The sequence below is a fragment of the Purpureocillium takamizusanense genome, chromosome 7 (genome assembly GCF_022605165.1).
Source record: "Purpureocillium takamizusanense chromosome 7, complete sequence".
Lineage (NCBI taxonomy): Eukaryota > Fungi > Ascomycota > Sordariomycetes > Hypocreales > Ophiocordycipitaceae > Purpureocillium > Purpureocillium takamizusanense.
This window is the reverse complement of record NC_063074.1, coordinates 936,106-949,622: the sequence shown is the minus strand read 5'-3', so window position 1 is coordinate 949,622 and position 13,517 is coordinate 936,106. Positions and strand designations below refer to the sequence as shown.

The 13,517-nt window shown below is 59.9% G+C and overlaps 4 protein-coding genes across 4 annotated transcripts; 1 reads left to right on the top strand and 3 right to left on the bottom strand.

Moving 5' to 3' along the window:
* Positions 1-3: 3 nt before the first annotated feature.
* On the bottom strand, positions 4-1,106 carry JDV02_007593 (uncharacterized protein). Its single transcript, XM_047989099.1, has one exon. The coding sequence runs from the start codon at positions 945-947 to the stop codon at positions 93-95; it is 855 nt and encodes a 284-aa protein (XP_047845098.1). The 5' UTR covers positions 948-1,106; the 3' UTR covers positions 4-92.
* Positions 1,107-2,301: 1,195 nt separating this feature from the next.
* SPO7 (Nem1-Spo7 phosphatase regulatory subunit) lies at positions 2,302-4,120 on the bottom strand. Its single transcript, XM_047989098.1, has one exon. It carries the CDS (start codon positions 3,753-3,755, stop codon positions 2,451-2,453), a length of 1,305 nt encoding a protein of 434 aa, XP_047845097.1. The 5' UTR covers positions 3,756-4,120; the 3' UTR covers positions 2,302-2,450.
* Positions 4,121-4,784: 664 nt separating this feature from the next.
* Positions 4,785-7,578, top strand: JDV02_007591 (uncharacterized protein). Its single transcript, XM_047989097.1, has 2 exons — positions 4,785-5,640; positions 5,705-7,578. The coding sequence occupies exons 1-2, from the start codon at positions 5,329-5,331 to the stop codon at positions 7,094-7,096; spliced, it is 1,704 nt and encodes a 567-aa protein (XP_047845096.1). The 5' UTR covers positions 4,785-5,328; the 3' UTR covers positions 7,097-7,578.
* JDV02_007590 (uncharacterized protein) lies at positions 7,375-11,997 on the bottom strand. Its single transcript, XM_047989096.1, has 2 exons — positions 11,372-11,997; positions 7,375-11,315 (listed from the first exon to the last, which is right to left on the bottom strand). Exons 1-2 carry the CDS (start codon positions 11,638-11,640, stop codon positions 7,769-7,771), a joined length of 3,816 nt encoding a protein of 1,271 aa, XP_047845095.1. The 5' UTR covers positions 11,641-11,997; the 3' UTR covers positions 7,375-7,768.
* Between the last annotated feature and the right edge of the window lie 1,520 nt (positions 11,998-13,517).

Genomic DNA, 13,517 nt, shown 5'->3' with positions numbered 1-13,517 from the left:
GTTCCTCTCCAGATTCTCCTGTCCATATTTGTCTCCTCATCTCTACGAAGCATCATTATATATATCTACATCTATATCCATACAATTCTTGACTAGACATGCGCGCCTCCTCTCACGCCCTCGGATCGTAGCCGCTTCCACGCCTCCGCCGTCAGCTCGTAGTACAGCTCGCCAACGGTAGACTCGCCGTGCTCGCCGGCGGCGGGCCGCAGCACGCCCCTGCCCCGGAGGCCGAGCCTGTCCTCGGCGAGGCGCACCATGGGCTCGTTGCCGGCGAGCGTCGTGACGGTGACGAGGTCGAGCTGCGGCCCGCCGGCGGCGACGGGCGTGAAGGCCCAGTCGATGGCCAGGCGCATCGCCTCGGCGGCGTAGCCCCTGCGGCGGTGCGCGGGGGCGAGCATGACGCCTACGTCGCCGGCGCGGAGGGGCGTGCCGTCGCGTACCCAGTCCTTGATGGCGCCGAAGCCGCCGAGGCCGATCATGGTCTCGCTCTGCTCCTCTTCATTCTCATCCTCACCCTCCTCGCCCGCCAGCGGCGGCGCATCCTCCTCCCGGCGCGAGGGCAGTAGGATGACGGCCATGTTGACGCGCGAGGGCCCGCTGAGGACGCGTCCCCTTCCACCTCCTCCCCCGGTGGCGGCAGGGTCCAAGACAGAGGGCACGGAGGCGTCGATGCGCTGGCGGGCAATGTTAGCGGCGCAGCGGTCCGGGGTGAGGGGCCGGGCGTTGGGGTCGGCGCCGGCGTTTTCGGGCGCGGAGACGAGGGCGGACATGGCGGCGGCGTCGCGGAGGCTGATGGTGCGTAGGAGGATGGGGAGCGAGGGCGAGGCGAGGCGCGTGTCGAGGTGTGAGGCCTGCAGGGGAGGTGCCGTCGTCGTCGTCGTCGTCGCATCGACGGCGGCAGCGGCTATCGTAGGCATTGGGGATGATGATGGTTGCGATGCCATGACTATTGGCCTTTTTTCCCCCGTGGATTGTGAGCCTGATGAGATGGGTCCGAAGACGCTGGAGTTGCGCAATGTCTTTATGGCTCGCCTGTCATGCTTGGTCTGGTGTTGGGCCGTTGATTAGGAGATGCTAGTAGCAGAGAAATTGGCGACGCATGCAGTGATCGTGGACTATGCAGTTTACGAGCCATTGCCAAAATTTCAAGTAACCGAGTTTAAGTGGTTGATGACTCTACAAGTGCGCACCTAGTAGATGGTGTGGTATGACACACGAAGCTCTAGTTCGACGCGGTGAGATGCCGCCACCTTCGATAGTACGGATCCCCCGCCTACCACCAACAAAGTATGACTCCGCAGAGACAGATTCCAGGATGGCGTCTAGTATGGACGAGGCAGGTGGTGGCTCGGCCCGCCCGCAATCTGTATCTTGGTTTTCGTGCAGGTTGCTAGTAGTGAACTACGCGCTGGTCTCTCGGGGGCCTAATTGACTCGATGAGTTGCATGTTGGTGCAAGTACGCAGGTCGAGAATGGCAACAACAGCACGAACAGTTGAGGCTCGTTCCTTTGGATGTTCTTTATCACGTGCGTCGTGTCCGATCCCCAGGGACAAAACATCACAAAGCCCCCATTGGGGCTGGAGACTTTTGATTGTAGTTGATCGTAGACTGTGGTCATTTACGAAGAGGAGGGAGAGGGGTGACGGACGATGAGTGGCAAAACATATTAGGCACGGGTGCGCCGCTGCTACAAAGTAACAAGGGCGAAGAAGCGACGACGACGATCAAACGCGGGCCACGGCGATCAGCATATACGCAGAAGAAAAGATACGACACACACCCGCGCGGCCCAGTCGACGCGCATATAATACCATCGCACCAAAGATATGTATCGCGCCGCCAGCCCCTATTGCGCTGCATATAGTACAACAACGCATGACCACTTCGTACATTCGCCTGGAGTCGCAACGCGATCGTCATGCCGCCCGAAAATCCAGAGCAACTTCCTAAACGAGCCGCCGTAGGTGCCAGATCATCGAGCGCGCCCCTCCTCCACAACAATATGTGCTGTGCGTACGAAGTAGTTAGTATTGTCAAGCTACTGCAGGGTCGCTCACTCACCATCATCATCACCAGTGAGTCACTGGGCGATTGGCGATCAATCAAGGCAATTGCTGGTCTGAGCATGCCCGCGCTGCTGGGAGATTCGCAACCGCTTCAATTGACTCATCGTGGGCCTTTTGCACATGCACAACCAAACCCAGTCGTTCTGATGCACGGCCTGTCGCGCCTCTTCAGGAGCACTAGCACTCTTGGTCCATCCATGAGCACCGGCATGGGGCAATGGAAATGAGAATCCGATCAGTCAAGGCTTTGACATAGTGTTGCTTCCGAGCTCAGCCTAGAACTCGATATGCCCACCGTGCATCTCGTACAAGATACGTATGCAATGCTTGCAAAGCGCCGAACGCACCTCTATTCTCAACATGTTATAATGCACACTATCTAGGCGCTGCCGCTCTTTTCCTTGTCCTTGTCCTTGTCCTTGTCCCTCGCCTTGGCCCCCGCGCTTCGCAGCACCCTCCCCGTCTCACCCGCGCCGTCGCCCCCGGCCGGCGTGCTCTCGCGCGTGAGCGGTGACGGAATCTCAGGCGTCACGGAGCGAGACTCGGTGCCCGACCTCTTGGCCTTGGATACGGACCCGGGCTTCTTTCGGCGCTTGTCCGAGCCGGAGCTCGGTCGCCGGCTCATCTGCAGCTCCTCGACGCCCTCGAACGACGGGGTCTGGCCCCGCGATGAGCTGATGGACGGTCGGCGCGCGTTGCTGCTGTTGCGACGACGGCGACCCTTTTCACTCACCGAGGCGCGGCTGATGTGAGACTTGTGCGGGCGCGCCACGGGCTGGGCCTGTTGCCAGGGGAGCCACCAGAGCCAGCCGTGCGTCTGCTTGGCCGTCTTTCGGTCGTGCTCCTTGACCTTTCTACGAAGTATGGCCCGACGCTCGTTTTCCCTCTCCCAGTACTCGGTCCGGTACAGCTCCCAGTTCTCCCGAAAGGTGGGCGAGAAGGGCTTAGCCAGCAGGAGAAGCTTGACGTAGTCGCCGCCCGGGGCCAGGTCCTCTTCGTGGCCGCCGCGCTCCTCGTCCTCATGCGGCAGGACCAAGGTCGGGTGGCTGTCGGCGGAGAGCTGCAGCTCCTTTTCCGTCTCGCGCAGGAGTGAGGGATCCACGTGTCGATACGAGGACGAGGCCGTGTGCGAGAAGAGTCCGTACGTGAGGAAGAAGCCAATGGTAGAAAGAGCCTCGGCCCACCAGGGGCGTCGGATGATGACGAGCTTGCAGTTGAAACCGCGCAGGCCACGGTTGGAGATGGCGAACCAGCGGCGAGGCCACCGGATCCCGCGGTCCCAGATGCCCGTGGCCCAGACGAGTATGGCAGTGATGATGCCGCCCATGAAGCACACCCTCTGAGCGCCCTCAACGGCCCAGTAGATGGAGCCACCCACGCCGCGGCCGTCCTCGCGCGGCGCAAAGTATAGCTTGTATCCGAAGAAGGCGACCCAGGCGGTGAGCAGGGCAAGGAAGAAGGTGTGGTGGCGGCGGCGGGCGCGCAGCTCCAGGAATTGGGCCCGTAGTGAGGCCTCGAGGATGAGAAGGTTGAGATAGACCATGGAGGGAGAGCTCGGCGCGCTGTTGAGGGGGTCGCCCTGCTTGCCCGCCATGGGCTGAATGGGCGTCGGACCGGTTACGGGCGTGATATCGGGGGCGGCGACGGGCGCGCCCTTGACGATGGAGTCAAGGTCGTCGGCCATGTCGACGATTCGGCTGGCGTCTACAGACGCGTCTCGACGGCGGTGGGGAGGTGGCCGAGGAGGAAAGCCCTTAGTCGGAGGGGACGCACTGCCATGCAGGCGCGGCTGTCGCTCGCGGACAGGGCGCGACTGGCGGATGGGGGCGAGTTGACGGGCGCGGACGTGACGACTCGAGGAGATGAATGGGGTTGCCCAATTGAGGCTCCGGGCGGTCAGGGCTTGTTGACTTTGGACGTTGGTCTGTGAGTCGGTGACCGGGGGGCAGATGTTGGCCGTGGTCGCGGATGATGGATGGCGCAGTCAGTGGTGGAGGCTTGCAGGGTGTTGAACGGCAGTATTTGGCAGGCGGTGGGCGTCGGCTGGGCTGTGGCAGTGGTGGTGCTGGGGGATGGAGGGACTGAGGTGGACGTCATTGTGCCTGCCTCCTTCCATGGTGCCAATTGAGCCATGGACGACTGGACCCGCTGTGCTGCCGCATGTCGCCGCCCCGGCGCTGCGCGCTCCAGGGCTCCAGCTGGCCCGAGGCGCTCCGGCGGCGCTGGGACTCTAGGAGCCATCCATTGATCCATCCAGTCCGCGGCGGCGCGACCCCGGGCAGCAGGGGCCCGCCAGCGGACGATGCGCTGGGGCGAGCCTCCACTGTGGCCTGGCGTCCATGGCTGGAGGCATCGGCATGTGAGCTGCCCAGGTGGTCGGCACTGGGCTCCCGGATTGGTGGGTTCCGCGGTTCACTGGCGGGTGGAGGGGGGCCCCGCCCACCCACGTTTCTGGCTCGACGGCCTCAACAATTGTTGAGTTTTAGTTTGCCCAGCCCACGCACGGGATACTGTACTGCTAACAGGGCTGTGAACGGTTTCCAGATGCCTTGACACATGGGACATGGGGGTGGCCAAAAGAGCGCATCTCACAGGGTGCCGCCGACAGCCCCGGGTCCCCAGCCCAGCCCGAGCCAGCCAGCCAGCCAGAAAAGGCGAGCCGCCTCCCAACTTCTGGCCTGGGTTCATTCCGACTTTTGTTACACTCCCTTCCTCTCCCCATTGATGCGAACCCGCGCCTCGGACAAGACACGCCGCATTAAAAGGAGCCTCCTCGGCAGCAGCAGCAGCAGCAGCCGTGGCCTCGTCCAACGCCCAACACGCTTTCTTCGCTTACCTTACGGGGCTCAATAGCGCCGCCGGCTTCCGGGGCGACCCAAAATCCGAACAGCTAACTTACGCGGCCTGCGTTAACTCCGGACAGCCCGCCAGCCCGCCAGCCAGCAGGAGCAGCAGCAACGGCAGCAACACGGGGCGCCCGCATCACCACTGGCGCCTTCGTCATCCATTTCCCTCTGTTGGCCGCGCGCCTGCCTGCGGACTTTGCGACATCCAGACCAGCACCGCCGTCCGCCGCCCGGTAGACACACACACACACACACACACACACACACACACACCCGACAGCCCTTTTTGCCCGCCCCAGCAGCGGTAGCTTGGCTTTTCGCCTTGTTTGACGTTTCAGGGTCGGGTCTGCTGGGGCGCCTGTTGGCATAAAGCTCCCGGCTCACCCCCTTCCCGCCCGCCGCCCCTCCGCCATGCTCAAGACCCAAGTCGCGACAGCGGTACTGCAGCGAACGACGCGCCTCTCGTCTCTCGCCGTCTCTCCCTCGCCGCCCTCGCCTCCCCCCGCGACGTCCTCCAACTACACTACCGTCGTCATACACGCCCCGACCTCGTCGTCCGCCAACGCCGCCAGGATGACCACCACCGAGGGTACGGTTCGCGCCCAGCATCCCCACGAGGGTCATCCCCACGCCACCGACGACATCCGCGCCCAGCAGCAGAAGCCCCAACGGCCGTCCGCAGCCTACTTTCCCCTGGGCTACAAGGATGCCGCCTACCAATGGGTACGCAGTCCCCTGATTTCTCTTGACGCCCATGGAATGTCAAAATATACTGACCGTTAGCCAGTGGACGAGCATTACGCCACCCATGGCCGAGCGAAACGTCCTCTCCCTCATCCCCCACCTCCGCGAGGCCGTCGACAGTCTGACCAGGCCCGTGTCATCTTCCTCGTCCACAAGCTCCGCCGGAAAGACCGATCCCTTCAGCACCCGCGTCTGGCGCCGCTCCCTGGTGCAGCTCTCCGGCAAGAACCGCGCCCTCAACGAGGTCTGCGTGGAGCGCGTCGGCGAGGAGCCCGAAGAGACGCTCGTCATGGTCCACGGCTACGGCGCCGGCCTCGGCTTCTTCTACAACAACTTTGAGCCCATTACCCGCATCCCTGGCCTGCGCCTTTACGCCCTCGACATGCTCGGCATGGGCAACTCGTCGCGCCCCCCCTTCAAGATCCACGCCAAGGACAAGGAGCAGCAGGTCATCGAGGCCGAGAACTGGTTTATCGATGCCCTCGAGGAGTGGCGCAAGGCCCGCAAGATTGAGCGCTTCACCCTCCTCGGCCACTCCCTCGGCGGCTATCTCGCCGTCTCCTACGCCATCAAGTACCCCGGCCATCTCAAGAAGCTCATCCTCGCTTCCCCCGTCGGCATCCCCGAGGACCCGTACGCCGTCAACGCCGCCATGCCCGAACCCGGCGAGTCCACACTCGAAAACGAGTTCACCCAGGACCAGCAGTCCACCACCGAGACGTCCAATGCTGCGGCGACGACCGCACACAAACCCGCGAAGGATGCCGCCGCCGCAGCCGCCGCGGCTCCCAAGCGACCGCTCCCCGGCTGGTTAGTCTGGCTCTGGGACGCCAATGTCTCCCCCTTCAGCATCGTCCGCATGGCGGGGCCGCTCGGCCCGCGCTTCGTCTCCGGCTGGAGCTCCCGCCGCTTCAACCACCTGCCTGCCAACGAAGCCCAGGCTCTCCACGACTACTCATTCTCCATCTTCAAGCAAAAGGGAAGCGGCGAGTACGCCCTCGCCTATATCCTCGCCCCCGGCGCCTATGCGCGCCGACCAGTCATCAACCGCATACAAGACATCGGCCGCCAGCCGCTCCCGCCGCCTTCCGCCGCCAAAGACTCCTCCGATGGCGACCGCCCCGCCCCGCGCACCTCATCGCTCGCAAAGGAGACGGGCATCCCCGTCGTCTTCATGTATGGTGAGAATGACTGGATGGACGTGGCGGGCGGCCTCGCCGCCGCGGAGAAGCTCAAGGAGGCCCGCGCCCGGGCCCTCTCCCACGCTACCGCCGAGGAGAAGCGCAGCGAGAACGGCAGCGCCCGCGTCGTCGTGGTCCCCAAGGCCGGGCACCACCTCTACCTCGACAACCCGGACGACTTCAACCGCGTCCTCCGCGAGGAGGTCGAGGCCACCATGAAGGCCGAGAGGGCCAAGCGCTCGGCTTCTTTGTAGACCTGACGCGCTCGGTCATTAATGAAACCGTTTTTCAATTCTTGGATAGTGGGCTTTTGCATTTAAGCAGTCGCGGACGGAGGGATATCGGTTCTTCACCGCGACGTTGAAGCGTTATACACATGGGAAAGACGAACTGATGATTGGCGTTTTTTTATAACTAATACCGCCAAAGAGCTACAAGGGAAGCCCCCGGCACCGGCTCGCGCGCCGCAAGTTGCTACGGAAGAGGCATAGAGGGACGAGCATCGAGCATGGGCGTTTTCAAAAACATTTCACCAATACCTCGCACGTTTTAGACATACAAAGATATACTATATATTCATTCCCCAAGGGGTCGTGCCATCTCGCGACACACAATCATAGGAGAAAACAAGGACGCTCCGTGTTCGTCACGTCCGATGCAAACCGTGTCGAATATTCTAAGCCCCCTCACAGAGGCAAAATTGCAGTGAGCCAACAACACCTCGCCGCACGCTATGCAAATCATCTCGCCACCCTGTCCGATACAGCGTTCAGTGTTGTGCTAGCCACCCAAAAGCAACAAAGGTCCTGCCTGCCATTGTCGTGTGTGTGTCTGTGCGACTCGTCGAAAGCCAATGCAATGTAGCTCAAGCACCTCAATGGCAGAAACAAGGGCGACGATGCCTCACCGACCACCACCACCGTCCGTTACAAGTTGATAATGTCCACCTCAGAAAAGTCGGGCGGATTCTTCCCGTACACAACACGCACTTTGCTATCGAGGGCCGTACCCTCGTCGCTGATCCAGATGTGCTCGCTGTAGGCTTTGGTCCGACGAATCTCGTCCTCGCTGACCCCGAGGTCGTCGCGCGGTATCCAGACCGTCGGGCGCCTGGCTCGCAGGGCATAGTGCTGGAATGCGTGTTGCGTCAGGATATCCCTCTCCTCGGGCGTCAGGTCCTCGATGTCGTCGTGGACGCCGCCAAACAAGGCATCTCCTATCGCGCGCTGCGACTCAAGGTCCTTCTGGCGTTGGTCGCGACGATAGCGGGCCGCTCGGGTATTGTCGCCGATGCCCTTCAACTTTCGAAGTTGCTGGCCGCCGTCTTTGGCCCAGTTGCCAACCTGCTTGCCACCGCCCTTTGCCCAGTTGCCGACCTGCTTCACGTGATTGCGGAGCATTTGGCCCTGAGTTCGCCGTTGCGGATCCAACTCCTGCAGCTCGATGTCCTTGTCGCTGCCTGACGGCCGCTGTAACTTTTCCCGCATGGTTTCCGCTTCGTCCTCCTCGTCCGCCTGTGTCGGATCCTGAAGGAGACCGAAACGAACGTCTTGGGCCCGCTGGAATACCTCGTCTCGCAGCACTGCCTCATCCTCAAAGGTCATTGGAAGGTACCGGAAAAGGGGCGAGAATGAGATGTTCAGGAGCACCTGGTAGACGATTGTCAAGATCAGAACCACAAGCATGACGACGCCATGCGGGGTGCAAGTGTGCGTTCCGCCCACGTCCTGAACAATGAAAAACAGGCCGGCCATGCAAAGCTCCATGAAATAAATGCCTGTAAAGGTCTGATTGATGGCACGCGGGTAAAGCACGCCGCCCGTGTCCATTTCGAACCTGTTGACGTACAGCATGGCGTACCTCTGAGCAAGCCACAGTAAACTAAACGTAATGACAGCAAAGATGGAAATCAACGGCGAAATAACGCAGTATACCAAGCCGATGCATGCGAAGTTTGTGTAGACGGGGAAGAAGGAGCCCCAGTTGATATTGTTGAGCGACGTGTTTCGTGTCCACTTGTTCCGCGCCGTGCTGTCGAACATTGGGGCGATTATGAACCACATGAGCAGCGCACCGACCTGTAGCAGCGTGCCAGAACTCGTCGATAAGGCTTGGAGGACCATGTAGGAGAAGAAATAGTTTGCGGCCGCAGGAAGATTGTCCGCAAGCAGGTTCAACACACTTGTAACTGACTGCAGCTGCTTGATGTTTTCAATCAAGTCTGTAATGGATCGTGCAAAGAAGGACGCAATCGACACGACTAGGAAGACTTGAACGAACAGGAATACAAAGTAATAAACCTGTACGAACTCGTTCCTCTGAGCACCGGTCTTGGCACCCTTGAATTTTGCCAGGAAGCTGAGTATGATGGGGACGAGGATAAGCAACAGCGCGAGCGTGGCAGCTGGCAGGACACCGGCAATGGCCTTGACGAGATTCGATATCGTCTTATTTTCTCGGAGGGGCACGGCCCAGTCCGCATCGGCAATGACCTTGTCGAGCTGGCTCAGAGCCGCTGTCCAAGCAACGGGAATGGCCCACAGGAAGACCATGGCAAAGACCGTGACGGTCACAATGCCTGACCGAAGCCATTCTTGCCACCAGTTGAGAGCCATGTTGTCCCAAATGACGTCTCGGGGCGAGATCTCGATCATGCGGGGCGACATCTGTCGTGGTAAATGATGCACGACGCTTTGGCAAGCCATGTGTGCGGCAACCTGGTGGTTAAACTGGACGAAGGCTGATGGCATCAGGGGGAATCGCTCAAGATGTTTCTGATCCTCCTCGATTTCCATGTTTAGGCGTGCCAGCTCTTCGCGGCACCAATATATCGTGTCGACCTTTTTGTTGAACAGGGGCAGTCCTGGTAGCCATTTGACTCCGAAAGGCGGCAGCCGATGCGTAGGGCGATCCTTCTTCTTAAGATACTTTGCCCACTCGGCTTCGCCATCGTCTTCCTGCTGGTAGTCGGGATTGTGCGCGTCGGGGTACTCTATGGGCTCCTCTTCTTTGGTCTTCCCCATGAAGGGAATGAAGTTCTTGACTGCTTGGCCAAACGTCTTCGGGTTTTCAGCCTTCTTGGCCAGGTACTCTTCAGCTGCTGTTCCCTGCGGCACAGGGTTGGCGTATCCGCCGGTAGGGGGTTTCCAGAACTGCCAGAACTTTGTTTCGTGGCGAGAGATCATATCGTCAGGGTTTTCCAAAACTCGAACAGTGTTTCCTGCGGCAGCGTTTCGGCTCATCTTCTTCTGGATGGCCTTTGTAGAGCCTTCCGAGATCGTCGATGGGGCACGCGAGAGACTGCGTTGCCCTTCAAAGGACACTGCAGGCTGTGCGGGCTCTACCTGCTCGCCGGTGTTCTGAGGTGATCCAGCGCCAGCGACTTGCCTCGTTGGGCCCCGCTGATTAGCAGGATCAGCATTCATGAAGCCGTTGCTAGTCCCGAGCGTGTCGTTTACTTCGTTGCCGGCGGTTCGCAGTCCTTTACCAACCACAGCAAGCGGATTAACAGCGCCGAGCATGTGGTGACCTTTGGCCTTCTTGCGGCCCCCTTCTTCCAAGTTGTGGCCGTGCTGCCCGTCGAGGTCCCTCTCCGATTCCAGAACCCCTTCCCCCACCGTATGGGGTACTTCATTTTGATTGCCGGAGTCGGTTCCTTCGCCGCTGTTTGCCAGTGCCTTGGCTCTGTCGTCGTCCTGCTTATCCCGGGCGGCCTTTTGCTCCTTTGTGGGAGCTTTGATGTTGTGCTTCTTACGCTCCTTCTTTTCTTCGGCATCTCGTTTTTTTAGCTGTGCTTTCTTCGCGGCTTTGATGAGGTCAGTCTCGGCAGACTCAAGCTTGGCGTGGACACTGTCTCGGTCGGAGATTTTATCCAGCAGCTTGGTCAGGTCACGATTTAGCCATATATTTCTGACGCCTCCCGGAAAGACGTCAAAGAGTCCCCTGAGGGCTTCCTCGCTGAGCCACTTGTCTGGAATTGAGCCGACCAGCACGGTGGTGGCCGACGCGCGAAGCCTGTGTTCGGCGCTCGTGAGATAGTCCTGCCTAACCTTGATGTAGACCCGGAGCTCGAAGAAAAAAACGGCGCAAACCCAGATGATGACGAGAATTCCCATAACAAGGTGAGCTGTGTAGCGGCTGGTGTTACCTGAGCTCACATTCTGCCAGGCGAGGGTATCGAGTCCGGTGGGTGTGTTGTTGTTGCTTCTGTCTGCGTTGTCGTTGACGTCGACCTTGTGGCCCCTGCCGCCGACGTAGTTGATGGGGATCAGGACCGGTAAAACAACGGCGCATATAGGGACGAAGATGACGAGGAGCGTTTTCAGGTAGCGCAGGAAGAAGTAAGCGTCGAGACCGCACTTATTGATGACCTCGCGATCGTCATATCGGACAAGGGCCTTGATCATTGCTAACGTGTTGCTTGGAGGGGACTCGGTTCGCTCGCGTTCTGGAACCAAGTACGTCTTCGGTTTGCTTCAAGAACGATCAGCTACGGTGTACTTCCTAGAGGAACAGATATTGAGGCTCACAAGATGCGAGCCAGTTTGTTTCGCAACAGCACAAAGACCAGGAACTGGGCTGCGAAAATGGCGGCCGCGACACCAATGGCAGTAAGAAAACTGACGATCCCGATGCCCTGCGAGCTTTTCGACTTGCTTCCAGGGTCGCTAGCATCGTCAGTGGCTCGCGGCACCAGGACTGCTCGGGCGAAGCTTGTCAAGGAGTCGGGAATCTCGTAGGTGGGGTGCGCGGCTGCTCCCGCCCACGGCGAGGCAGCGCCATGCGCGAGGCCAGCCATGGCGGCCTTGCGAGGGATCGATGTCTATAAGCTGGATGGTCCAAGTATTTTAGGGTGAAGTATGATGTCAACGATGGGTAGAGGGGAAAGAATCAGGAGAGCGACTGCCCGGTGGCCGGACGGGCGAACAAGGAAGGGCGTGCAGCGGCCGTCTCTCAAAGCTGTGATGATGCACTGGACACGAGCCAGATGGGGTTCAAGGATGCGGCCCCGGAGTCGCGTAGGCAGACGAGCAGAATCGCCTGCGAGTCTTCAAAAGTGCCAGGAAAATAAAGGGCGATGGTGGTGGTGGTGGTGATGATGCTGGTTAGGTTTGGCTTAATACAAGTGGGATTCGCCCTTCCAAGCGAGTGGGGGTGTCATGATTGGCGGCCTGTGAAGGTGTCTCAGGACTGGGAAGAGGTGCAGTCGTGACATCAGAGGCTGCATGGCGGCCGCTCCAGGGGGAGGGGCCGCAGAGGCGTGCCTTGATGCATGCTTAACCAGGAAATTGCCCTGGGGTTTGCTGGCGGTTAGGCCCGTGATTGCCCAATGGCCACGACGGGATGGCAGGCAACGCCTCCACTGCTTCAGAGCCATCGAGTGGCGTCGGCCCGCGCCCATCTCAGTGGCTCACAGACGGCCTCGGCGCGCCAGCGACGTGTTCCCGCTAGATGAGTGGAGAGCCCGCCGGAGCGTTCCCCCCCCCCCAACTCCTACTCTTGTCCTCTTGTCTGCAAGAGCGTCGAGGCGCTGCTGTGTCGTACGCATGGCGTCTCCGAAACTCCAAAGTGACGCGCAAGCACAGGCCCGTTGACCGCGAGGACCCAGCCGCGAAACAAGAGCCATGGGGTCCCCTGTTTGTGACCTTGGCTCTGTTGAATGAGTAAGCGGACTCTGCACCTGCTTGCGCTGCAGGCGGGGCCGTCAGTGCCCGATATTAGGACCTTTCGTACCAGGCATCCCCAGCAGGCAAACCTTCCATGATTGCTCGACACCCCACGCCACCATTCGTGTCAAGATCAATATCAATCTCTGGATTCCAAGAAGTCGGGTCGTCCAAGGGCCTGGACTGGGATGTCGTTGGACGCCATGCTACTTCGTACTTCGAACCGTCACCAGGGACGCCGATTTGTTGTGCTACCGTAGGACATGGCGCAGGCGTGACGAACCTTGCGCTGCCCGTATTACTTCGCAGCCTTCTTCGTACGAGGTATGTACGAAGTACTCCGCACAAGCAATCATCAGCACGTGACCCGTGAGTATTGTCTGACACGCCTAACGGACAGTTATCCATCCCTCTATTGCAAGCGGATTCCAGAAATCTCGCGCCCCAGCGTATTCTTTCCGAACCTGTGGCGCCCGTGGCCGCATGGTGCACGTCCCCGACCAGCTGTTGCGGGTCACTAGGTTACCCCATGACTGCAGCTCGAGCTGCTACAAAAGACCGTACACGCGATGTACAATGTATAACATACACAAGCGTACGGCAGTCCTGGAGAACACGAAACCTCGAACGTGTTCCCCCATCAGAGCCATCACGCGTGCCAATACGTTGCACACATTGGGCACACAAGCACTGCCGACAACTATCGCGATCAGCGACAAACGGAAGCAAAAGCAGGCGCGGGACCCTTTGCTGGTATTTCATGCCACAAGAAAAACTGCTCTGATAAAATACAAACTGGACCGTGCTAGAAAAACCCCCTTTGGATATCACTGTCCGTCCAAAAACGCCGTATCGAACTCCGTGGCTAAGCTGAGCTGCTGTCGAAAAAGCAAAACCCAGCCTAAAACCCCGACCTGGACGTCAGCGCCACAAAAAAGGTGCTGTGTACGCCACGCTTGAACGTCCGCCGTATCGAGAACAAGTCAGGTACAAGATTGAGACTCCCTTG

Bases quoted from the DNA above. Each gene is read 5' to 3' on its own strand.
- JDV02_007593 (XM_047989099.1), bottom strand. From the start codon at position 947: ATGGCATCGCAACCATCATCATCCCCAATGCCTACGATAGCCGCTGCC.
- SPO7 (XM_047989098.1), bottom strand. From the start codon at position 3,755: ATGGCCGACGACCTTGACTCCATCGTCAAGGGCGCGCCCGTCGCCGCC.
- JDV02_007591 (XM_047989097.1), top strand. From the start codon at position 5,329: ATGCTCAAGACCCAAGTCGCGACAGCGGTACTGCAGCGAACGACGCGC. The intron at 5,641-5,704 runs GTACGCAGTCCC...ACCGTTAGCCAG, and splicing joins AGGATGCCGCCTACCAATGG to TGGACGAGCATTACGCCACC.
- JDV02_007590 (XM_047989096.1), bottom strand. From the start codon at position 11,640: ATGGCTGGCCTCGCGCATGGCGCTGCCTCGCCGTGGGCGGGAGCAGCC. The intron at 11,316-11,371 runs GTGAGCCTCAAT...TCGTTCTTGAAG, and splicing joins AACAAACTGGCTCGCATCTT to CAAACCGAAGACGTACTTGG.